This window comes from Microcebus murinus, chromosome 19, assembly GCF_040939455.1.
Source record: "Microcebus murinus isolate Inina chromosome 19, M.murinus_Inina_mat1.0, whole genome shotgun sequence".
In the NCBI taxonomy this organism is placed as follows: Eukaryota; Metazoa; Chordata; class Mammalia; order Primates; family Cheirogaleidae; genus Microcebus; species Microcebus murinus.
In genome coordinates, this window is record NC_134122.1 from 17,049,715 (window position 1) to 17,074,129 (window position 24,415).

At 39.6% G+C, this 24,415-nt stretch overlaps 1 protein-coding gene across 1 annotated transcript in view; it reads right to left on the reverse strand.

Annotated features, from left to right (window-relative positions):
* The window catches only part of COG7 (component of oligomeric golgi complex 7), a 54,840-nt gene that overhangs the window by 26,112 nt on the left and 4,313 nt on the right, over positions 1-24,415 (reverse strand). Inside the window, exons 5-10 of the mRNA XM_012780201.2 lie at positions 21,893-21,975; positions 20,826-20,948; positions 13,326-13,524; positions 8,178-8,305; positions 6,771-6,925; positions 446-562 (exon numbers count right to left, since the gene is read on the reverse strand). Of these exons, the coding sequence (XP_012635655.2) occupies positions 446-562; positions 6,771-6,925; positions 8,178-8,305; positions 13,326-13,524; positions 20,826-20,948; positions 21,893-21,975 (805 nt within the window). The remainder of the gene's footprint in view (positions 1-445; positions 563-6,770; positions 6,926-8,177; positions 8,306-13,325; positions 13,525-20,825; positions 20,949-21,892; positions 21,976-24,415) is intronic.

Here is a 24,415-nt window from a genome sequence, read left to right on the forward strand (position 1 = left end):
GCGCGGTGGCTCACGCCTGTAATCCTAGCACTCTGGGAGGCCGAGGCGGGCGGATTGTTCGAGGTCAGGAGTTCAAAACCACCCTGAGCAAGAGCGAGACCCCGTCTCTACTATAAATAGAAACAAATTAATTGGCCAACTAATATATATACAAAAAATTAGCCGGGCATGGTGGCGCATGCCTGTAGTCTCAGCTACTTGGGAGGCTGAGGCAGTAGGATTGATTGAGCCCAGGAGTTTGAGGTTGCTGTGAGCTAAGCTAACGCCACGTCACTCACTCTAGCCTGGGCAACAAAACGAGACTCTGTCTCAAAAAAAAAAAAAAGGTCAGTGAAAGAAAAGAAATGAACCCCTCACAAACACATTTATCATTTTTATATACTATATGATGCATGTTTATTCTTATTACATTAGGCACAAGCTTAAATTACAATCCCTACTTTACCTAATGGAGTTCTGAAAAGCCGTCCAATCTTCTTGAAAAAGGGAGTTGGGAGGAATATCGTCAAGTTTGCATTTCTTTCGTATTGACTGGAGAGTATTAGTGAAATCAGACACATACCTATAGGGAAAGGGAAAACATGACAAGGGTGTCATCAACTCCCCAACTCTGAACAAATTGCTAATGACATCAAGACCATCTTTAGAGGCTGGCTCTCACTGAGGCCTGAGACTACCTGTAAGCCTCTGACCACAAAAAGGTCTTCTCTGTGTGGCAAGACCACCTTTATCGCCTGGCAGAGCAGCTTCAAGAGAGATGCTAAAGGAGAAGGGAACATGAAAGTATACTGAAAGCCAGAAGACCCTCCCTCACAGACTGCTATTTGTTCTGGCTGTACACACATACTTTTCCTTCATAGCACTTCACACACTGTAATTAAATAACTTGCTTAATGTTTATTGCTGCTGCTAGACTTTAAGCGTTGTGAGAACAAGGACTGTCCTTTGTAGCTCATAATTATATTCCCAGGAACTAGCACAGAGCTAGGCATAAAGGAGACACCTGGAAATAGCTCCTGAATGAATGAAGGACTTGTACTGCAGCCTTGGGCAAGGACCTCAGTGTCTCTGGGCCTTTAAAATAGACTAACTTTACCCTGAAAGAGAAACATGTAAAAAGAAAAAAATAAAAAATAAAATAAAATAAAATAGACTAACTAGTGTCTTCTGTATTGCCTCACCGAGTAGTTGTGATGACAAAACTAAATAAATAAAATACACCAAAGTTCTCTGAAAAGCACAAAATGAAAGCCGCTGTGGGGTTGTTTTGTTTCTGAGGGTGTAGAGTTCTTGGAATATGAACAAATAAATGTGTGTCCCTGGGAGAGAGGGTGAGGAGGATGAAGAGTGGAGTCATGTCCTCTGGAAGCCAAGGAACCTGTGACATCAGTGTGCCGCACAAGAAGCCCTGCTTCTCTCCCTTCCCAAACCAAAGCTCAAAGTGAGGAAAGCAGAACACCATGGCCCAGGGCACAGCCCTGAAAAGTCAGTCGGTATGGTGGAAAGAAAGGCTATGCAAAGAACCAAGTGGAAGAAACTGCTTCAGACCACTCCACTAACTGCAAATGACATTGCTGCTCCTTTATAAAGACCTTCGGCTTTAAAGCAGAAAGCTGCAGAAACCAAAATCCCACTGAGAGCACCTTGCCTTTGTACCAAGACAGGGGACAGCTTTCTAGGGTTATTAGTCCTTGAAAAGAGAGGGATGGGCCTCAAGGACAAATTGGCAGGGGAATGTTAAGGAGCATAATGGTGCTTTAGCTGTGGAGGTTAAACAACTGTTACCACCCTGCAACTATGACAAATATGCACAAGAAGAAAACACCATCCAACAACCCACACCCTCTCCGAAGCTCCTTTCACAGAGCCCCCGTGGTGAGCAGGCAGCAGCACATTTGGGGAGGGGGAGTTTTGTTTAGCAACAGGCACAGCTATATGCAAATGCTTTTTATAGTTCACTATCCCTCAGTCCAGAATTCTAAATAAGTTTATTATGAAATCTCAAAAGGAAGTGTAGCTTTTATCACACCATTTTTGTCCTCAAACCCTCCAACTGTCTCTAACAATATACATTTCCAAGTGAGAGTCACTGTTGTTAGGGGCTTTCATGACATGCTTTCAGTTAATACTTACAATCTCTATGGAAAGGAGATACTATATCATCAATTTACTCAGAGAAAAGACATCAAGACTCAAAGAGGAGCCCTGACCTGCCCAAGGTCCCAGCTAGTGAGTTGGCCAGGATCTAAGCCCAGGCTGGTCCCACTCCAGAGCCCATGTACCCATCACGGCCTTCACACCCCTCCTTCCTGAACCACCCTGTTGGCTGCTGTGTTCTATGTTGCACCCGAGTTCAAGGCAGGGCAATCTACTCCTGCCTTCCATGCATGCCCCATCCTCCCCACCCCTGCCACCCTGATGTCCTTCCCCAACCCCTCCTCACCACTGAACAATGTCCGATTTGAACCCTGTTCAAGTTAACTTTGACCTAATTGCCCCAACTCATTTTATCAACATTAGCTATTTTGGTAACGTCAAAATCTTCCCTTCCAGAGAAGGCGGCCTGGTTTCACCAGATAGCCTTTTGTACAGTTTGAATGTTTAAGACAGATATGTATTATTTTTAAAAACAAAGTGATCAAAATAACCAACAGAAGAACTAAAAATAAAACTATTTAATACAATGAACTCAGAGAAGCAGGGGGGAAGAGAGGAATAGCCCTTACTTTCGAAAGGTTAAGTCCTCACTTTTCATAGTGGAAAGTCAAGAGATGATATTTAAAGTTGCTAAACAAAAAATCTTTAAAGTTTAGAGGGAAGAATTAGAAGACTAAAGGCAAAATATTGAAAACTTTTTACTTCTGAGAAGAAGGACTAAAGGAGGCAGGAAAGGAAGACGACTTTCACTTTCTTACATCATTTTGTATTTTTGTGAATTTTGCTAAAAGCATTATTTTTGTTATTTCCTAAAAAAATTATGGATCTCAAAAAATAATTTTCCATCCACAAAATCCTGGTTGGTGGCAGAAAGAGGAAGAGGTAAAATGTTATCTGATTAAACTTGTTGCCAATGCTTCTCTTTCTTTGGGCACACAGCTGGGCTCATCTGGTCACATCTGTCTGTGAGCAGGGCACCCCGCATGTCTACACTGCAGCTGCCCTGGGAGGTGCTGACTGCCCATGGCAGTGATTAGAGTGCTGGGTCCAAGGGCAGACTTCACAGGAGGATGTTCAGTATTGCCGCATCAACAAGAGCTCCCTAAATACACTACAGCAAAACAGCATTCAGTTCAATAAATGGAAGCTCTTGAGATTCAGGGTAGGTTCGTTCTGGAACAAACTACCAATGGAAGGTCTCTTGGAGAACATAAGACTGTATTTGTCTATATGCTAGAAACTGGAGAAAATAATCAACCTCCCTCTGAGAGTCCTTACACCTCAATTACACAGGTCAGAGAATTCAGCCTTATACTGCTTTTTTTTCTTCTTTCTGGTAAAATTTAACTTTAGTTTCCTTTCCTCCCTCCCTCCCTCCTTCACTCCCTCTCTCCCTCCTTCTGTCCCTTCTTTCTTTCCTTCCTTTCTTTCATCCCCCAACTCTTCCAAATTTCCCCAGCCCTGGGCTAATCTATTTTCTACTCTAAAGATTTGTCTTCTCTGGACATTTCATATACATGGAATCATAACATGTGAAGCCAGTCTGGCTTCTTTTACTTAGTATGATATTTACATTGCTTTTTCATTTTATATTTTTAATTACATAAGAAATATATGAATTTATGCTCCTTTTTAAAGAATAAAAAAAAAAAATAGCCAGGTGTGGTAACTCACACCTATAATCCCAGCACTTCGGGAGGCTGAGATGGGGGATTGCTTTAGGCCAGGAGTTTGAGACCCCATCTCTACAAAAAAATTAAAAAATTAGCCAGTGTGATGGTGCATGCCTATAGTCCTAGCTACTCAGGAGGCTGGGCCAGGAGGATCACTGCAGCCCCGGAGTTGGATGTTGCAGTGAGCTATGATCGGGCCACTGCACTCTAGCCTGGGTGATAGAGTGAGATCCTGTCTCCAAAAAAAAAAAAAAGCAAAAAATAACAAATAAAGCTAACTCCCTATAAACTATCATCTCACTTCTTCTCCAGCTCCCCAAGAACAACCACTGTTTTAAGTTTATTACCTAACCTTCCACATCAGTGTTTAGCAAACTTTTTCTGTTAAGGTCCAGATAGTAAATGTTTCTGGCTTTTTGAGTCATAAGGTTTCTGTCCCAACTACTCAACTCTGCCTTCATTGGAGGAAGGAATTATAGGCTTAGATAAGTGAAAGGGCATGGCTGTGTCCCAATAAAACTTTATTTATAATTAAACTGAAATTTTTAATTTCAATTAAATTCAATGAGTAAAAACCATTTTTCCCTTCCTGGTTATACAAGGACTTAATTTCTTCAATTATCTAAATTTTCCTTCCCATATTCTCTCTCTGCTTACTGGACTATTCCTATCAGCTAACAAATAAGATCTAGCATCTCCTATAAAACTTCCTATACCACCATCCCACAGCAAAACTTCTCTGGCAGGCCAGATTTGACTCATGAGCTGTAGTTTCACCCCTGCCATTCTATAGGAATGTATAATGCATTTTAAAGCATAAGAAAAGACCCATTCAGAAGATGTGGAAAAAGGCAACATCTGAAAAAATAAAAAAGGAAATAATTAAAACAATTTAAAAAAAAGAAAAAAGAAAAGATCCAGAACAGGGGTTGACACTCTTAGTTTTTTTGTAAATACAGTTTTATTGCAACACAGCCACACTCATTCATTTACGTATTGTCTATGGCTATTTTCACACTATAAAGGCAGAGTGCTACAAAATTGTCAATTGCAAAAAAGACCATAAGGCTCACAAAGCCTAAAATATTTACTATTTGGCTTTTTGCAGAAAAAGTTTGCTGAATACTACTATAGAAAATATACCCTATTTTTTTTAATAGGGTAAAATGAGTATACCCTATATTATTCTGCAACTTGCTTTTTTTTCCACTCAACAATACATTTTTGAGATCTATCCATGTTGATATGTATAGATCTGATTAAGAATTGTTAAATTAAGTCAAATTTGGCCTAAACCTGTCTCCATAGTTGGATGATAAAGTTTGGCACAAAGCAACCTCCTCCATACATAGTGAACTGTACTCTAGTTTGATGTGTAAGTTGTAACTTAACCTAAAAGAATACCCTCGTAATCAATTAAGTCTTAGTCAATCATAGCAGCCAAACCTTCACCCAATCCCAGGCTAAAAACTGCCAAATTATGCCCAGATAGGGCAACACCAAACTGCACCAATCAGGTAATCTCTGTATGTCATTTCCTGTTTCCTGGTTATAAACAGAGCTCACCAGGTGAAAGGTGCGGGCATTTTGAACCATCTTTGGTCCAGAATGCTGCCCAGTTCTAGAACCTTTTACTTGCTAAAATAAACTTTGTTAAATTTAATTTGTTTAAGGTGTTTTTTTTTAAACATACTTTAATTGCTGCAGCCATTGCCTAATGATGGACATTTAGGTTTCTTCAAATGTTCCACTATTATAAACAATGCTGCAATGAACATCCTTAAAAACATCTTCTTGGGGCCGGGCGTGGTGGCTCACGCCTGTAATCCTAGCACTTTGGGAGGCCGAGGCGGGCGGATTGCTCAAGGTCAGGAGTTTGAAACCAGCCTGAGCGAGACCCCGTCTCTACCAAAAATAGAAATAAATTAATTGACCAACTAAAAATATATATACAAAAAATTAGCCGGGCATGGTGGCACATGCCTGTAGTCCCAGCTACTCGGGAGGCTGAGGCAGTAGGATCGCTGAGCCCCGGAGATTGAGGTTGCTGTGAGCCAGGCTGACGCCACGGCACTCACTCTAGCCTGGGCAACAAAGTGAGACTCTGTCTCAAAAAAAAAAAAAAAAAAAAAAAAACCATCTTCTTGGGCTGGGCGCGGTGGCTCACGCCTGTAATCATAGCACTCTGGGAGGCTGAGGCGGGTAGATTGCTCAAGGTCAGGAATTTGAGAACAAAGTGAACAAAAGTGAGACCCTGTCTACCAAAAATAGAGAAATCAGGTGGGCGTGGTGCTGCATGCCTGTAGTTCCAGCTACCGGGGAGGCCGAGGCAGGAAGATGGCTTGAGCCCAGAAGTTTGAGGTTGCTGTGAGCTAGGCTGACGCCACGGCATTCTAGCCGGGCAACAGAGTGAGACTATGTCTCAAAAAATTAAAACATAAAAAAAGGCTGGGTGCGGTGGCTCACACCTGTAATCCTAGCTCTCTGGGAGGCCGAGGCGGGTGGACTGCTCGAGGTCAGGAGTTGGAAACCAGCCTGAGCAAGAGCAAGACCCCGTCTCTACTATAAATAGAAAGAAATTAATTGGCCAACTAATATATATCTAGAAAAAATTAGCCAGGCATGGTGGCGTATGCCTGTAGTCCCAGCTACTTGGGAGGCTGAGGCAGGAGGATCGCTTGAGCCCAGGAGATTGATGTTGCTGTGAGCTAGGCTAACGCCACGCAACTCACTCTAGCCTGGGCAACAAAGCAAGACTCTGTCTCAAAAAACAAAACAAAACAAAACAAAACAAAAACCCCATCTTCTTGGGCTCAGGTGCAAGTATTTCTACAGGATTCAGAGCAGGAACATGTAATACATGCATTTTTAATTGTGACAGATACTTTCCTTCAATGTGGCCAGCCCTGTCTCCAGAACCTCCCCTCCCCCCGGCCTTACTTGGCAAAAAGGGATTTCAGAGCTTCCAGCAGGCCACAGGTCCCCAGGCCATTGGTGAATCTGGCACATCTGTCAACAGCTGCAGATGCCAGACCAAACAGCTTTTTCACAGAGTGGCTCAGTTCCTGCACGCAGTCAATCACTTCCCCATGCTCCTGGTCAGCAAACACAGACAAACAAAAGCGCATCAGACTCGAGACTACCTGAATAGACAACATTAGGATGAAGGGAAACTTCTAAGCCCTCTCATCTGTGGTAAAATCACTTAATAGGGATATCAGAAATACAGTCCCAAATTGTAACAGATCTTCTAGAGATTGAGCCAGGGGAGAACAGTGTAAGTGGTCAGTGAGATCATAGAAATTAACTAACTCCTGGCCAAAAAGCATGATCAAATGTGTAGTTCATTATAATATTTTTCATTTCTTTCTTATTTTCCTGTGATTATTAAGATGGCATCTCAGGCCAGGTGTGGTGGCTCACCCATGTAATGCTAGCACTTTGGGAGGCCAAGGTGGGAGGATCACTTGAGGCCAGGAGCTCGAGACCAGCCTGAGCAAGAGCAAGACCCCATCTCTATAACAGAAAAATCAGCCAGGCGTTCTGGCACACACCTATAGTCCCAACTACTTAGGAGGCTGAGGCAGGAGAATTGTTTGAGACCGGGAGTTTGAGGTTGCAGTGAGCTATGATGATGATACTACACTCTAGCCAGGGTGACAGAATGAGACCTGTCTCAAAAAAAAAAAAAAAAAAAAAAAAATTAGATGGCATCTCTCCCTCTGGCTCTCAAGGTAGGATTTAAGTTCTCCATATCAGATACCCTAAAAGAATGTAGGAAAAGAAAAATGCTTCCTTCAGGGGCAAGAATGTAACTGAAGCATAACAGACTTTCTAGGTACATCCCTAGAAAACAGGAAAATGGCAAGAGGCAGGAGATCTGAACTACTGTGAGGTCAATTCTTAAATGTCAGCTTACCTCATGCTAGACAACCTTATGACTTGAAAATCAAATATCTGCAATGGAAATGGCCTTGATTTCAACCCTGATGCCCACACAGTGAACCTGCACCTATAGCATTGACCATGAATGCTAAACTGTGCCCATTTGCATATCTTCCTTAAAGAAAAGAATACCTTAATAAGAAATTATTAAATCAGGGAGATAATCGACTTAACTCCAAAAGATGTAAGCCTTGCATTTTGGTAAATCTTTACTGAGGATTTTAAATAGAAAATTGGTAGCATATCTGTGGCCTCATTTTAATTTGGATTGCAAGAGACCATAAAGCACATAAAGCCTGGGTTTTTGCATGCCTGATCCCACCCCTGACCCTCTGCCAGACTTGGTAGAGGCTGGCAAACAGAATGTTTCCTAAACGGTGACAGTCTGGATTGTGACATTACCAAAGGCACGGCGCTGATCTGGATGAGGAGGTTGTTCTTCTCCATGTCCCCATACTTCAGCTGGTAGAGTTTGTACGGCCCATACACAGCATCCACCAGCTCTGTGACTTTCACCAGGTTGTGCTCATCTTTAGGGAATCAGAAATAAAAAACAATAATGAACAAAGAATCTGAAATTAATTGCTGGAAAGCAACAGGCAAAAGGTGTTCTACTAGAACTTTTCCCATTTTATCTTTGGAGGTGACTCCATTTTTGTTAATCTGTTTTTATTATTCATGGAATCTTCTTCAACAATCAGTTCAGTAAATATCTGGATAAATTTGGGCTTTGTGCACTGTTTGCCTAAAGCACTATCAAAGACACCTTAATCCCACAACCCATCATAGTTAAGAATCTCTTCAAATGATAACTGTCATCAGGGCCAGGTTCAAGAAGATCTGCTACAGAGAAGAGCCTCTGTCAGAAGAGCATTTTCCATTTCAAGTGTTCCTAAACAGGATACCCCATACACCGGGCATTCCAAAAATTCTCGTGTTCAACCACATAAAAATTTAAAACTCATTTGTATCAAAAATATAAACATGCATATTCTATGAAACAGCAATTCAACTGCGAAGAATTATTCCAAAGAAATCAACAAATATACAGATACAGTGCACACAGAAGGATGTTCATGGAAACATTGCTCAGAATTAGAAAGTTTAGGAAATAATCTTGACAGGGAATAGGTAAATGTAACAGCCTACTTACTGATCTCCTCGGATCATTCTTGTCCCCTCCAATTCCTCCTCCCCATTGAGGCCAGAAAAATAATCCACAATAGAAATCTGATCATATTACTGCCCTACTTGTAACTGTTTACTAACTTCCACTGCTCTTTGGTTGAAGTCCAAAATCTCTTCTATCACCTACAAAGCCCTGCATTGCATGATCTCAGGAAGGGAAAGATAATGGTAGTTAAAGAGTGACAATTCTTCTATCAAAGCTCTACTGACTGCGTGCAAATGACTTAGCTTTTCTATGCCTGTTTCCTTCAACTATAAAAATATAATTATGGCATCAATTTTACAAGGGTTTTGTGGAAATTAGGTAAAATAATGTGTGTCTAGCATGTGGTAAGCATTCAATAAACACCAACTATTTTTATCATTCCTTCTACAGCCTCACCCTCCTTCACTCTTCCTCTAGCTCCCAGCCTTCTCCCAGTTCCTAAAAGCCCAGGCTCCCTGTAGTCACATGCTGATCCTTCTGTCTTCCCTATCCCTCCTCATCTAGTTAACTCCTACTCCTTAATACTAACTCAGCTCAAGTCTGCCAGTCTTTGTTTATATATTCTTAGAACCATTTGCTTTTCTTTAAAGCACTTTCTCATACATTTCATTAGTGTGATCATGTGAATATACATTATATGAAAGCAGGGACTGTATCTGCTTTTGCTCAGCATTGCATCCTCACAAGCAGTACTCCAGTACTACTCCAGTACTACTCCATACTACTCCATTTATACTTGAATGAATAAATTAAATATATTTGACCTAGCCATAATGCAGTTGTGAAAGTAACTGCACAAATTAATATATATATATATATATATATATATATATATATATATATATATATATATGACACACACACACACTGTTGGGAATTAGGATTCTTACTGCAAGAAAATGGGAGATGCAAATGGGTATGCAAGAAGTAAAAATCCTATGGTGCTGGATTTGATTAGGAAATATTAGTATAAACTGGCAATTCTTAAAAAATACATATTTCCTAGCTCTATCCACCACAAGAGCTTACAAGTAATGATGCCCCAGCAACACTGAACATCCCTGGTGCCCAGATCTTGGTTTCTAAATACCATTTCCCACTAGAAGAAACCAAGCTTCCTAGGAAAATGACTTATTCCAGATCTGAGGCAAGGGAAAGTACATGGTGTTCCTGGAATATTTTGTGTCAAAAAGCAAGGAAGCACCTGAAGACTGATAGGGATGTTTCAAAAAGATACAGGAACCAGCTTGAATCGGCAACCACAGTCTAATTCTGAAATAATTTGGACATCAAAATGAATGATGATAATGGATCCTAACTCGTGGAATTAAAAAAAGAATCCAGGAGTTCATGTTGATATCAGAGAGAAAGGAAAACCTCATCTTTACAAAAGAATGCCACCAAATAAATGTAGAAGGAATAATAGAATTAGGAAATCATCATTTTATAATCAGCAATATAAAAGTTTATGCAGGTAGGATTATCAATGAACGCAAAAATCCCTTGGTAAATGTTTCTTGGGAAGTGCTATATTGCTATGGGCTTACAGCATCACCCTATAGATTACTTATTAATTACAAAGAGGAAAAGGTATCCTGACAATGGAGAGACCTGATAGATACATTTTCCAAGTGATTAACCCATTACCAACAATTTGACATATGTCTCCTGATGTAATGCAATAGGAAGTATACATCATCACCAAGGTAGTATTCTTACCCCCAAAAAAGTTTGATATAAATCTAATCAGGAGGAAAAAAACCTGATAATGCCAGAATGTGGGACATTCTACAGGAAAACTACCCTGTCTTCTTCAAAGATATCAATGTCATAAAAGACAAAAGAAAGGTGAAATGATTGTTTTAGATGAAAAGAGATTAAAGAGGATAAGCAAATGCAATGCATGTACATTGATTAGGCCTCAATGACAGTCAGACTGTATATTAGATGACAATATGGAATCAATATTAAATTTTTTGGATGTGATAATGGTAACAAAATAGTCTCTTAAAAACATATTTAAGTATATACACAAATACATACTCATATATAAACTCTGTACATATAAATAATCTAAAATGCTATTTCTAAATGGCAGGTTGAGAATGATTTTTTCCTTCTTTGTATTTTCCTGATTTTTCTAATATGAATACATATTGCTTGTTAATTATGAAGTCAATCTAAATTATTTTAATTTACTTTCTATTGTATAATCTTATCTATATTTTTAATTATATAATGTACATTAACTATTAAAATAATTTTAAAATGTGAAAAGTAAAATTAAAAGTTAGAAAATATATCTATAAATTATTTGATAAACAATGGGAAAAAGGGTTTAATATATAAGGTTCTTTTAGGAATATGCACCAAATCGTTAACAGTGGTTATTTCTAGCAAGTAGGATTATAGGAGACTCATTTTGTGTTATAGATTTCTATCTCATGAATTTTTATAACACATACTTTTGTAGTTTTTATAATATATTTAGTAAATTATTTTAAATAAATTACTCTTCTAAATTACCCAGAAATAGAAAACTCCATAACAGAAAAATAGTCAAAAGAATAAGAAATTCAAAAGAGAAATAACATTTAATTTTTATAGTATAATTTTTGAACTTGCTAATAACCAAAGTGCAAAAGGATATATCATTGTCTAAGGACTGGGCAATAATGGTAGAAAAAGAGCCTAGCGCTGGGGAGTTTATGGGCATGGGCACCCTCATTCACTACTGATGGAAAGATACAAAAATAGGTAAAAACTTTCTAAAGAAAATATGATGAACATCTTTAAAAGTTTTATTTCTTAGCAAACTGTATATTTAAACTTATCCGAAGGAATTACCAGAATTGATCTCAAAAATTAATGTATGAGATAGTTCATAATAGTTTCATTTATCACAGTGGTTAAAAAATTATAGTGAGCCATAGTTATAAAGGAGTCATTAAAAAACATGTCTTAGGAAAACATTTAATGACATAAGAAAATGCTCGTTATATTATTTCGAGCAAAGAAAGAAAATATAAAACTGTCTGTGACCAATAATTTAAAACATTTTGTATATAATATGTAACATAATATTTAGTATTATGTGCAAATATGTAATGTTATATATAAAATGTCACATGTTTATAGAGCATATATTAAATATTTATGTTAATATTTGTGAAAAATGTACATTTATATTTGAATTAGTGGGAAGAAATATGACAGAATGTTGCCAGTGGCTCTGAGTGATGAGGTTATGAATCATTTTCATTCTCTTTTTTATTTTTATTTTTGTGTATGTTTCCAAAGTATTTTTAAATTAAAAAAAAAAAAACTTTTGAAAACCTCAATAGGAATCATTTGAAATCTACAATCCCATGGCTGTCTAACAAAGCACTTCTCTATCTGACTCTTCAGAGGGTGGTTCTCTCCTCTGCCACCCGTCCATCACCCGGGGGAGGAGCGCAGCCTGTTCCCTGCCTAACCCTCATCCCACTCCGCTCCAGCCACTTCCCCTATGGCATCATATCCAAGGCCTGACCAGTGAGTATGCCAAAAATACCTATGAATCATCAGGAATCCGAACAATAAACACACTCCCTGGAATGTACAAGGCAATTATACACAAATGTAATTAAAGGGAATAACTATTAAATAAACCAAGTTAGTTACACACTGCAGCCAAACAGCAGAACAAGGCCTTCCTGAAGCGATTTCCTGATTTGACTGCAGCATGTGTCACGAGATCTGGGTTATTTAAAAATTTATGATGCTTTTAACATAGATGGGAAAGAACTAGGAAAATGTAACACATCATGCATTGTTCACCTACATGGTTATTAAAGAGCACTCTGCTGTCAGTTGGCTGCTGTGGAAAGCCCATTTTCCCTATAGCCACCTTTCGCCTTAATCTCTCCTGCCCTGAAAAACTCGCTGTTACCCCTTCAAAAAGCTCCTCTTGCCTATTTGTTCTCTTAAATGTGCTTGCTTTTTAGGTTGAACTGTCTGAGGCTTTATGATGACTTGAAAGGAAGAGAACACAATGTCCACCCAGTGTAACCTGCTGCCAAGCTCGTTGCCACTAATGTCCACCTGCCTCACTAGGAAGCCTCTTTTACATTCTAAGCCCCCGCAGAAGTGTCCATCACTTCTCTAGAGTGTGTAAAGCAATTAGGCGGCAAGGGGCTAGGCAAATATATTACACAACTATTCCCACAACAGCAAGGCTTCCATGGAAAACCTTTCCACATCTTTTGAGAAGAAAAACACTGATCCCTTCCATTTTGGTAAAATCAGTCATCTGAAAAGGCAAACAAACCCAGGCCCCAGAAGTTTCAAAAAGAGCAAGTATAGACAAGCCAGAAGCAGGAGGAAGGAATGTTTACGTAGGTGGGGGAGCAGCGCCATCTCCAACCCTTTGGCGAAGTGGGCGGTGGCTTCATAAAACTCCAGCAGCTTGGTAAGCTCCAGCTCAGGCCCTGCCCTCTCCACTCCAGAGCTGAGGCACATAGGCAGGGAGGGCACCAAGGCCCCCAGGGTCTGGATCAGCAGCACCGTCACCACCTCATGGGGGTTCTTGAAAACCTGCAGTAGGAGAGAGTACACAGAACCAAAGAGAAGCATACTTTTTTAAAGAAGCTGTTTCTTGGATCACTCAAAGGCATCTCCCCTGATAGATGAAAGGTGGTCTAGTTGAGAGCTATAATCCCAAAGTTTCCCTCACTGCAAATATGAACATGCTCACAAAGTCCACTGGCAAGGTTTGGGACTTGCAACTTCATGTCTATCACTGCCCTCAAGTGCCTAGCTATTTTCAAATCTATCAAAAGCTTTCATATAGTATTTAGATGGTCACCAAAAATTGACTGGAAAGAGGACTATGAAGATGACAATGGAGAAGTTGCAGGGGGTGTAGCAGGAGGTGGGGAACAAAATAGAATGAAAGAAGAGCACTTCATTGAATGGAAGCTAGAATAATCTTTAAACAGAGTAGTCATCTGGCCTACAGCCTCCTCTCCTTTTGACACAGATCTTCAATCTAGATGGATTTCCCCTTTATTCTTAAGGACCACAAGGAATACTTTATATTTAGACCTGTTTAGACTATAGATTCACTTATTCACTGGTAGTCTTTTTTTTACAATCTATGTACTTTAGAGCTTTTGGGCAAACCTTGAATAATGTACAGAGTCCATTTAGATGGGAGTTCTCACAGACCCCCCAGTGTTGAGTACATATTTTTTATTATAATGTGCCTTAAATATGTACAAATATAAAATGAGATATGAGGGCTGTTCCTAGGCAACTCTAAGGCCAAAAAAGAAATAATTTAAAATTATAAAACCAATAAGCTGGGTGCAGTGGCTCATGCCTATACACCTTCACTTTAAGAGGCTGAGGCAGAAGGATTGCTTGAGGCCAAGAGTTTGAGATCATCCTGGGCAACATAGTGAAACTTCTTCTCTACAAAAAAAATTCAAAAAGTAGCTGGGTGTGGTGGGTGCACCAGTAGTCCCAGCTACTCAGGAGGCTGAGGTGGGAAAATCACTTGAGCCCAGGTGTTTAAAGTTACAGTGAGCTATGATCATGCTACTGCACTCTAGCCTAGGCAAGAGTGAGATTATCCCTCAAAAAAGAAAAAAGCAACAACAACTAGCAAACTGATACAGAATACTTCCTAACTAATTTTGTGAAGCCAGCATTAACCTGATACCAAAAGCAGACAAAGACACTGCAAGAAGAGAACTACAAACCAATACCCCTTATGAATACACATGCAAAAATCTTTAACAAAATACTATTAAACTGAATTCAGCAGCGTATGTTTAAAAAGTATGCACCATGATCAAGCAGAATTTTCCCAAGAATGCAAGGATGGCTCAACATACAAAAATGAATCAACATAATATACCACATTAACTGAATGGAGTGAAAAAAACACATGATCATCTTAATTAATACAGACAATACACATGATAAAATTCAATACTCTTCATGATAAAAACACTCAACAAACTAGGAATAGAAGAAAACTTCCTCCACATAATAAAGGTCATATATAAAAAAACCACAGCTAACATGATACTCAACGGTGAAAGACTAAAAGCTTTCTCCCTAATATCAGGAATGAGAGAAGGATGCTTACTTTTGCCACTCTATTCAACATAGTACTGGAAGTCCTAGCCAGAGCAATTGAAAAAAAAAGAAGAAATAAAAGACATCAAAATTCAAAACACAGTTATCTCCACTTACATATATGATCATATATGTAGAAGACCCTAAAGAATCCAGAAAATACTGTTAGAGATAATAAACAAATTCAGCTAAGTTGTAGGATATGAAATCAACATGCAAAAATAATTTGTATTTCTATACAATAACTATGAAAAATCTGAAAAGGAAATTAAAGAAAACAATTCCATTTACAATAACATCAAAAAGAATAAAATATGTACAAATAAACTTAACCAAAGAGTTGAAAGACCTGTACACTGAAAACTATAAAACATTGCTAAAAGAAATCAAAGTACTGGCCGGGTGCGGTGGCTCACACCTGTAATCCTAGCACTCTGGGAGGCCAAGGCGGGCGGATTGCTCAAGGTCAGGAGTTCGAAACCACCCTGAGCAAGAGCGAGACCCCGTCTCTACTATAAATAGAAACAAATTAATTGGCCAACTAATATATATAGAAAAAATTAGCCAGGCATGGTGGCGTATGCCTGTAGTCCTAGCTACTTGGGAGGCTGAGGCAGGAGGATTGCTTGAGTCCAGGAGTTAGTTTGAGGTTGCTGTGAGCTAGGCTGATGCCATGGCACTCATTCTAGCCTGGGCAACAAAGCGAGACTCTGTCTCAAAAAAAAAAAAAAAAAAAAAAAGAAATTTAAGTACTAAATAAATGGTAGGACATCCTGTGTTCATGAATTGGAAAATGTAAGACTTAAGATGGCAGTACTACCCTAAGCAATCTAGAGTCAATGTAATCTTTATCTAAATCCCAATAATGTCTTTTGGAGAAATAGAAAAAACCATCTAAAAATTCACATGGTACCCCCCTAAATAGTCAAAACATATTGAAAAAGAAGAACAAAGTTGGAGGATTCATACTGCTTGGCTTCAAAACTTACTATAAAGCTACAGTAATCAAAACAGTATGGTACTGGCAAAAGCATAGACATATAGACCAATGAAACAGAACAGAGAGACCAGAAGTAAGTCCATACAGCTATGGCCAATTGATTTTTAACAAGGGTACCAAGACCATTTGATGGGAAAAGGACAGTCCACATGCAAAAGAAAGAAGTTGGATCATTACTTTATGCCACGTACAAAAATTTGGATCATTACTTTATGCCACGTACAAAAATTAACTGAAAATAGATCAAAGACCTAAATGTAACAGCTAAAACTATAAAACTCTTGGAAGAAAATATAGAGGAAAATCCTCATGATCTTGAATTTGGATATGACATCAAAAGCATAGGCAACAAAAAATAGATAAATTGAACTATATCAAAATTAAAAATGTTGGCCGGGTGCGGTGGCTCACGCCTGTAATCCTAGCACTCTGGGAGGCCGAGGCGGGCGGATTGCTCAAGGTCAGGAGTTCAAAACCAGCCTGAGCGAGACCCCGTCTCTACCATAAAAATAGAAAGAAATTAATTGGCCAACTAATATATATATAATATAAAAAAAAAAAAAATCAGCCGGGCATGGTGGCTCGTGCCTGTAGTCCCAGCTACTCGGGAGGCTGAGGCAGGAGGATCGCTTGAGCCCAGGAGTCTGAGGTTGCTGTGAGCTAGGCTGACGCCACAGCACTCACTCTAGCCTAGGCAAGAAAGCGAGACTCTGTCTCCAAAAAAAAAAAAAAAAAATTAAAAATGTTTATGCATCAAAAGACACTATCAAACAATGTAAAATAACAACCCACAGAATGAGAGAAAATATTCACAAATCATATATGCATATGTTTTGGAAATATTTTCTTCTAGTCTGTGGCTCAAGCAAAAGTTTTGATTTTGATGAAGCCTAATTTATCTGTTTTTTCCCTTTTTATTGTTACTATTTTCTGTGCCCTATGAAACCATCACTACTCCCCAATTCTTAGAGTCTGTGAACCTTTGTTGTTCTTTAGTCAATGGCCAAAAAGTCCCTTTTGTCCAGTAACTTTAAGGAAATGGGAGAACTCTGAGTATAAGGGACTGATGTGGTTTGGCGCCTCCAAATCTCATGTTGAAATTTGATCCCCAGTGTTGAATGTGGAGCTTGGTAAGAGGTGTTTGAGGCATAAGGGTGGATCCCTCATGAATGGCCTGGTGCCCTCCCCTCAATAATGAGTGAGTTCTCACTTTATTAGTTCACGAGATAGCTGGGCGTTTAAATGAGCCCGGCATCACCTCCGCCTCTCTCTTTCTCCTTCTCTTGCCATGTGACACACCTTCTCCCCCTTTACCTTCTGCTTTGATTGGAAGCTCCCTGAAGCCCTCACCAGAAGCAGATGCTGGTGTGGTGCTTCTTGTACAGATGGCAGAACCATAAGCCAAATAAATCTCTCTTCTTTATAAATTACCCAGTCTCAAGCATTCCTTTAGAGCAGCACAAAATGGCCTAATACAGGGACCCAGTGTGTTAATTGAAACATGTATTTTAAAAAGGCCACTGGAGGTCTAGGATAGGACTTTATACATGGACCAAGCAATTAGAACTCTTTGGAATACAGTCATTTAGTCTAATTCCTCCCCAACCCCCAAGTCACTTAAGTAAGAGACAAGAGCAAAATAGGTATTGAAACTACAAGACCAAACTTATCACCTGAGGCTATAAAGTTAACCTAAGTAGCCCAGGAAAAAAGTCTGACCCTACCTTACACCACATATAAAAATTAAATAAATTTATAGAAGAAAACATGGAAGAACACCTTTGCAGCTTGGGGATTGGCGATGGTTTCTTAGGGCACAGAAAGCAATAACTATAAAAGAATAAAACTGATAAATTAGGCTTCATCAAAATCAAAACTTCTGCTCAAGCCACAAACTAGAAGAAAATATCTACAAAACATATGTAACAAAGGACTTGTATCTAGAATATATAAAGAACTCCTACAACTCAATAAAAAGACAAATAACTCAATTTTTTTAAATGGGCAAAAGACTTGAGTTGACACTTCACACAGGAAGATGTACAAATAGGTGATAAGCACATGAAAAGGTGCCCAACGTCCTTAGTCATCAGGGAAATGCAAATTAAAATCATAATGAGATACTACTACACACCCACCAGAATGGCTAAAATTAAAAAGAATGACAACACCTAATTTTGGCAAGGATGTGGAGCAATAAGAACTCTCACACATTGCAACTGTGTGGGAGTGGGAAAAGTACAACCACTTTGGAAAAAGGTCTGACAGTTTCTTACATAATAAATCTAAATGTACACCTACCCTTTGACCCAGCAATTCCACTCCTAGGTATTCACCCAAGAGATATGAACACATGTGTCTATAAATAAATTTCCTGAACAATTTTCAAAGCTGCTTTATTTGTAATAGCCCCAAACTGGAAACAGACCAAATGTCCATCAATAAAAGAAGGTGTAAAGAAACTGAGGTATATTTACACCAGGTACTACTATTCAGCAACAGAAAGGAACAAACTAGTATACACACAACACTATGAGTAAATCTTAAGAACATGCTGAATGAAAGAAACCTTACCAAAATACCATATATCATATGATTCCACCTATATGAAATTCTAGAACATGCTAAACTAATTTATGGTGGAAAAGAATCAGAGCAGTGGTTCCTTCAGGGTGATGGTGCAAGACTGAAGGAGAGAACTTTCCAGGGTGGTAATAATGTTCTGAATCTTTTGGCTTTTTTGTTTGTTTTGTTCCGTTTTGTTTGTAGAGACGGGATCTCGCTCTTGCTCAGGCTGGTGTGGAACTACTGAGCTCGAGTGATCCTCCCACCTCCACCTCCCAGAGTGCTAGGATTACAGGCATGAGCCACCATGCCCAGCCTGTTCTGGATCTTGAAAGGGGATTTAGGTTACACAAGTCAAAATAATCAAATGGCATATTTAAGATAACTGTATTTCACAATTTTATCTCAAAAAAACTGTAAATAAATATTGTACTCTAGTTAATAGAGGAAATAAATGATGTTTGCAACTTACTTTGAAATGGATCAAAAAAATAAGATGAGGCAATGGATAGAGACAGGGACAGAGGCATATATTTATGATAAAGCAAATATAGCAAAATGTTCATTGTATAACCTAAAAAGGGGTACATGGGTATTCACTGTATAATTCTTTCAACATTTTTATATACTGGAAAATTTTCACATTAAAATGCTGGGGGCCACATAGGTACTACAGTAATAGGGTATTGGGCAGGTGGGAGGTGGGAGGGGGGAGGGGGGAGGGGGGTGGGTATATACATACATAATGAGTGAGATGTGCACCATCTGGGGGATGGTCATGATGGAGACTCAGACTTTTGGGGGGAGTGGGGAAATGGGCATTTATTGAAACCTTAAAATCTGTACCCCCATAATATGCCAAAATAAAAAATAAAAAAAAAAACCAAAAAAAAAATAAAATAAAATGCTGGGGGGGAAATCTGAAGGAGACAACAGTTACTCTGGCACTTTTGGCCTTCTTTTGCACTATATTGAGCTTTAGGAGATGACAGCTCGGCTATTAATATCATGCTTACATCCTGAAAAGAAAATGAGCCATAGGCCAAAGGTGCAAATTAATATAAACTTATGACTTACAAACTTAAGATGAGGCCCAGATAGAAGTCTGAGAAGTTTAAGCTCTTTTTCTTAGATGATGAAAGGCATTTGTATGTATAGACATGAGCTGTTTTTATCCTCATGCTATAAGAAGTAGTAGAAGAGGCAAAAACACATAAGTGATTACATAAAAACTGTGACACTTCTACAGGAGGTTTTCTCCTTGAAAAACAAAAACAAAAACAAAACAAAACAGAAAAAACCTTAAGTCTGAATTAGGTTAGTTCGCGGAAAAAGAAAAAGGATGGAGAAAAGTACTTTAACCAATTTGAATGACATGACCTTGTACAAAGAATTCTCTCCAACTACACTCAGGTTCATTCCAGCAAATGACTGACAAACATGTGAAGGGTGATTCATGACTAATTGCAAAAATAAATAAATAAATAAATAAGCACCATCATAAACAGGCCCAGTAAGTCATTACTCCAAAGTAAGATAGGCTTTTCTCCTTCTAGAAGAAGATCTACTGTACCTCCAGTCTCAAGACAAGAGAACCATGGCTTATATCATTTATGGCTAGAAAGCCTAGAGACTGGGAAAGTAAGTGATGGAAAGTTTCCACTTGAAACAAAGTTCTTCTGTCTTACCTCACTCTTGGGCAGGAGGTACCTTTAAAATTATCTCTTTCTCTAACTCTTGGTGTAAAGGGAAACTAACTTCAGGTCAGGTAAATTTTACCTGAAGTTAAGATAAAAACAATCTTGCTCACTCTAACACCACCTGACCTGGGGCCCCCTGCTTTTAGATCAGAAGATAATGGCCTTCAGGAATTCCACAGGCTGCCTGGCTGAACAACAGGCAACACTGTCACATTAGATTCCATTTAAGATATAGATAAGAGTGATAAGAAGAGTTTTAATGGAGACCTAAGATTTCACTGACGTGAGTTCCTAAGCTTATCTTTTTTTCTTTTTTAATTTTTTTTTGTTTGTTTAACCTTAAACCATTTAACTATAATCTAGGCTTATCTTTTAACCCCTTGGGTGATGGCAGCATATGGGGCGTGTTCTGCAGTTGAGGGCGACCATTCCCAAGGCAGTCACTGTGTTACCATAGGCTTTGTTCTGCCCAAAGGAGCTCTTACCTGCATAGCCCATTGGATTTGTGTGTGCCAAGCACCGAGCAGGGCATCGTAGAGTCCAGTGAGCTGCCGGTCCAGGGGGAGGTCACTCTGGCACAGCTCTTGCCAGGCTGCTAAAAGCTGCACCTGCAGAAGCAAAACAAAGGGGGCCTTACTGGGCAGCCAAGATATGCTGCCTGCGAAAACTGCCCTGCCCTCCTAGCAAGACAAGCGATTTACAGCTGCCTGTTATCCTGAGCACTCATTGATTGCTCAATGGACTCACTGAGCTACCCAGCGAGGTCCATCCAGTTAAAAAAAAGAGGCAGGAAAGAAAAAATATTTATAGTCACCTGCTCTGATCATCACCCAAAACTTCAATTATTGCCTTTCAAGTGATCCCCTCTCCTTTTATCCTGCCCCAAAAGCATGCCAATGTGCTTCTACTAAGCATACTACCACTCTCCTGAACAAACCTCAGAGGTAGGCATGAGTGTGAGTTTAAGCTTTATGTCCTAACATCACTGCTTGCACTTGAAGGAATTAAGGTTACCCCAGGGTTTTCATTACCCTACCTTCTATAACCCTAGAAAACATAAAATTCCGAGTCAGGCATGGTAGTGTGAGCCTATAGTTCCAGCCACTCAGGAGGCTGAGGCAGAGAATCCATTGTTTGAGCCCAGGATTTTGAGGATGCAGTGGACAAAGATCACACCAGCCAATAGCCACTGTGCTCCAGCCTGGGCAACATAGCATGACCCCATCTTTAAGAAAAAAGTTCTTATGGCTTGCTGGGAGTATAATCAAGCTTAATACATGAATATCTCCTAAAAGACAAAAATGGTAATAAATTAAAACAAGTCCATAAGTGAATCCAGCTGTAAATACAAAAGAAGATGAAAACTGATGACTCTTTTTCCAACTGGCAATTAAATGAATCCATATGCTAGACCAAGTGCACCCCCTACAGGCTAACTAAAAAAAATGGCCAAGGGGCGAGGAGACAAGTTTTTTACCCTTTGAGTATGAACCGGATTCTGTAGCCCAGTGTCATGGACATTCCACCATTGTCACTGCTCACAGTGCCTTACCTTGTGACACTTGTAGTAGTAGGCAAGGAGCTGGGGCATCCTGTCAACTTCAGTAAAAATCTTCACAAACATTTTGGACTGATCTAAAGAACAACACAAAATGTATATATACTGTTACCAGCCTTTCTGCTGCAGCAAAGAGAAAGAATTCACAAGGATCAGTTTGGAGATATACACTAGTATTCAGGAGTTTCTACATAGATAATGAATTAATTCACTCATAGGAATCATAAATATGAAAAATCAGTAGAGTTAAGAGTAGAACACTACATGATTTGATAATCAGACACTGTAAGCCCTAGCTTGTTAATATAATGCATCAATAAGCATCATTAATAAAGCAAAGGTTATACATCAGCAAAAAAACTCTTACATATGAATGGTGAAATGAATTTGATTCCGGGCTGGGATGAGGGAGAGGGAAGCCTGAGGTGTAAATTTGAAGGAGGCTCTCATTCTCAGGGATGTGCAAGAGCAGGGAGAGAGTCTCTTTAAATTTGGTACCTTTGGCTAGGCACGGTGGCTCACACCTGTAATCCTAGCACTTTGAGAGGCTGAGACGGGAGGATTGCTTGAGGCCAGGAGTTTAAGACCAGCTTGAGCAAGCGAGATACTCCATCTCTAAAATTAGCCAGGCATCATGGCGCATGCTTGTAGTCCCAGCTACTTGGGAGGCTGAGGCAGGAGAACTGCTCAAGCCCCTGACTTTGACATTGGGCTCGATAATGATGATGCCACTGCACTCCAGTCAGGTCAACAGAGTGAGACTCTCTCAAAAAACAAAAATTTGGTGCCTTAAGCCAGCAGTCCCCAACCTTTTTGGCCCCAGGGAATGGTTTCATGGAAGACATTTTTTCCATGGAGGGGGGGGTGTGGAGTGGGGTGGGGGGGTGGGGAATGGTTTCGGGATGATTCAAGCACATTATATTTATTGTGCAGTCAAACCTCTCTGCTAATGCTAATCTGTATTTGCAGCCACTCCCCAGCACTAGCCATCACCGTCCCAGCTCCACTTCAGATCATCACCCTCAACAAAGCTGCAGGGTCCCTGAAGGACTGCAATCTTATCTTCTTCACTTTATACTCTCCACTGCTCCTCACATAGCACATATATTAAAATAATATTTACAAGTCAGTTATCCCTTCGAAAATTCTTATTTTCGGTTACACTAGGCGGGAACCATAAAAAAGCAAACGCACTGAACTCATCTTCACATATTTGGTGATTTGAGGAATAAGTAAATAATTTGGTAAATATCAGCATTCCACACATAACAATGGACTCTAAGAGCCAAGTTATGGGCTTTAACATCAAGTAGTGTCTTAGATATTTCCCAAAGTGCAGGGAAAATGACTACACAAAGCATTTGCTTTCAGGCTTACTGCTAAAAAGGCAGGAAGGTGGGTTTTAGTAAAAGGCAGGAAGGTGGGTTTTAGTAAAAGGCAGGAAGGTGGGTTTTAGTAAAAGGCAGGAAGGTGGGTTTTAGTGCAGTCTCTGAACATCACATAGGGCAAAGCCACCTGTGGTTCCCTTCTGCCCCCTTCTGGCCAAAACATAGATGCCACAGCCTTAGAATTAAAAAAAAGGAAAGAAAAAAAAAAAACTGAGCTAACAGGTCTTCAACATTTTTATATTTCCTTTGTTCCCCCTTACTTCTGCGAAGGCCAATAAACTGCTGAGAAGGAAAACTGTAACAGCAACCACTGTAGAAAACCCAGCTAAATTTCAGAAACCTGCCAGTGGATCTCGACTTAACGGGCAGCAATCCAGGAGTTAGAAAATGAATATTTGCCTTTACAATGCTTGTTATTTTCATAAGAACACTTAAATAAATGAATCTTCCACTACATTTAAAGTTGTTCTACATGGTGGCTCAAGTCTAATCTTACCACTCTGGGAGGCCAAGGTGGGAGATGGCTTGAAGCCAGGAGTTTGAGACCAGCCTGAGCAAGAGTGAGATCCTGTCTCTACCAAAAATCGAAAAACTAGCCAGGCATGGTGGCACGTGCCTGTAGTCCCATCTACTCGAGAGGCTGAGGTAGGAGGATCACTTGATCCCAGGAGGTTGAGGTTGCAGTGAGCTATGATCATGCCACTGCACTCTAGCCCAGGCAATAGAGTGAAACCCTATCTCAAAAAATAAAAGAAAAATCATTATTAAACTCCAGTGAATGGCCGGGCGTGGTGGCTCACACCTGTAATCCTAGCACTTTGGGAGGCCGAGGCGGGTGGATTGCTCAAGGTCAGGAGTTCAAAACCAGCCTGAGCAAGACCCTGTCTCTACCAAAAATAGAAATAAATTAATTGACCAACTAAAAATATATATACAAAAAATTAGCTGGGCATGGTGGCACATGCCTGTAGTCCCAGCTACTCGGGAGGCTGAGGCAGGAGGATCGCTGAGCCCCGGAGATTGAGGTTGCTGTGAGCCAGGCTGACGGCACTCACTCTAGCCTGGGCAACAAAGTGAGACTCTGTTTCAAAAAAAAAAAAAAAAAAAAACTCCAGTGAATGATATGAAT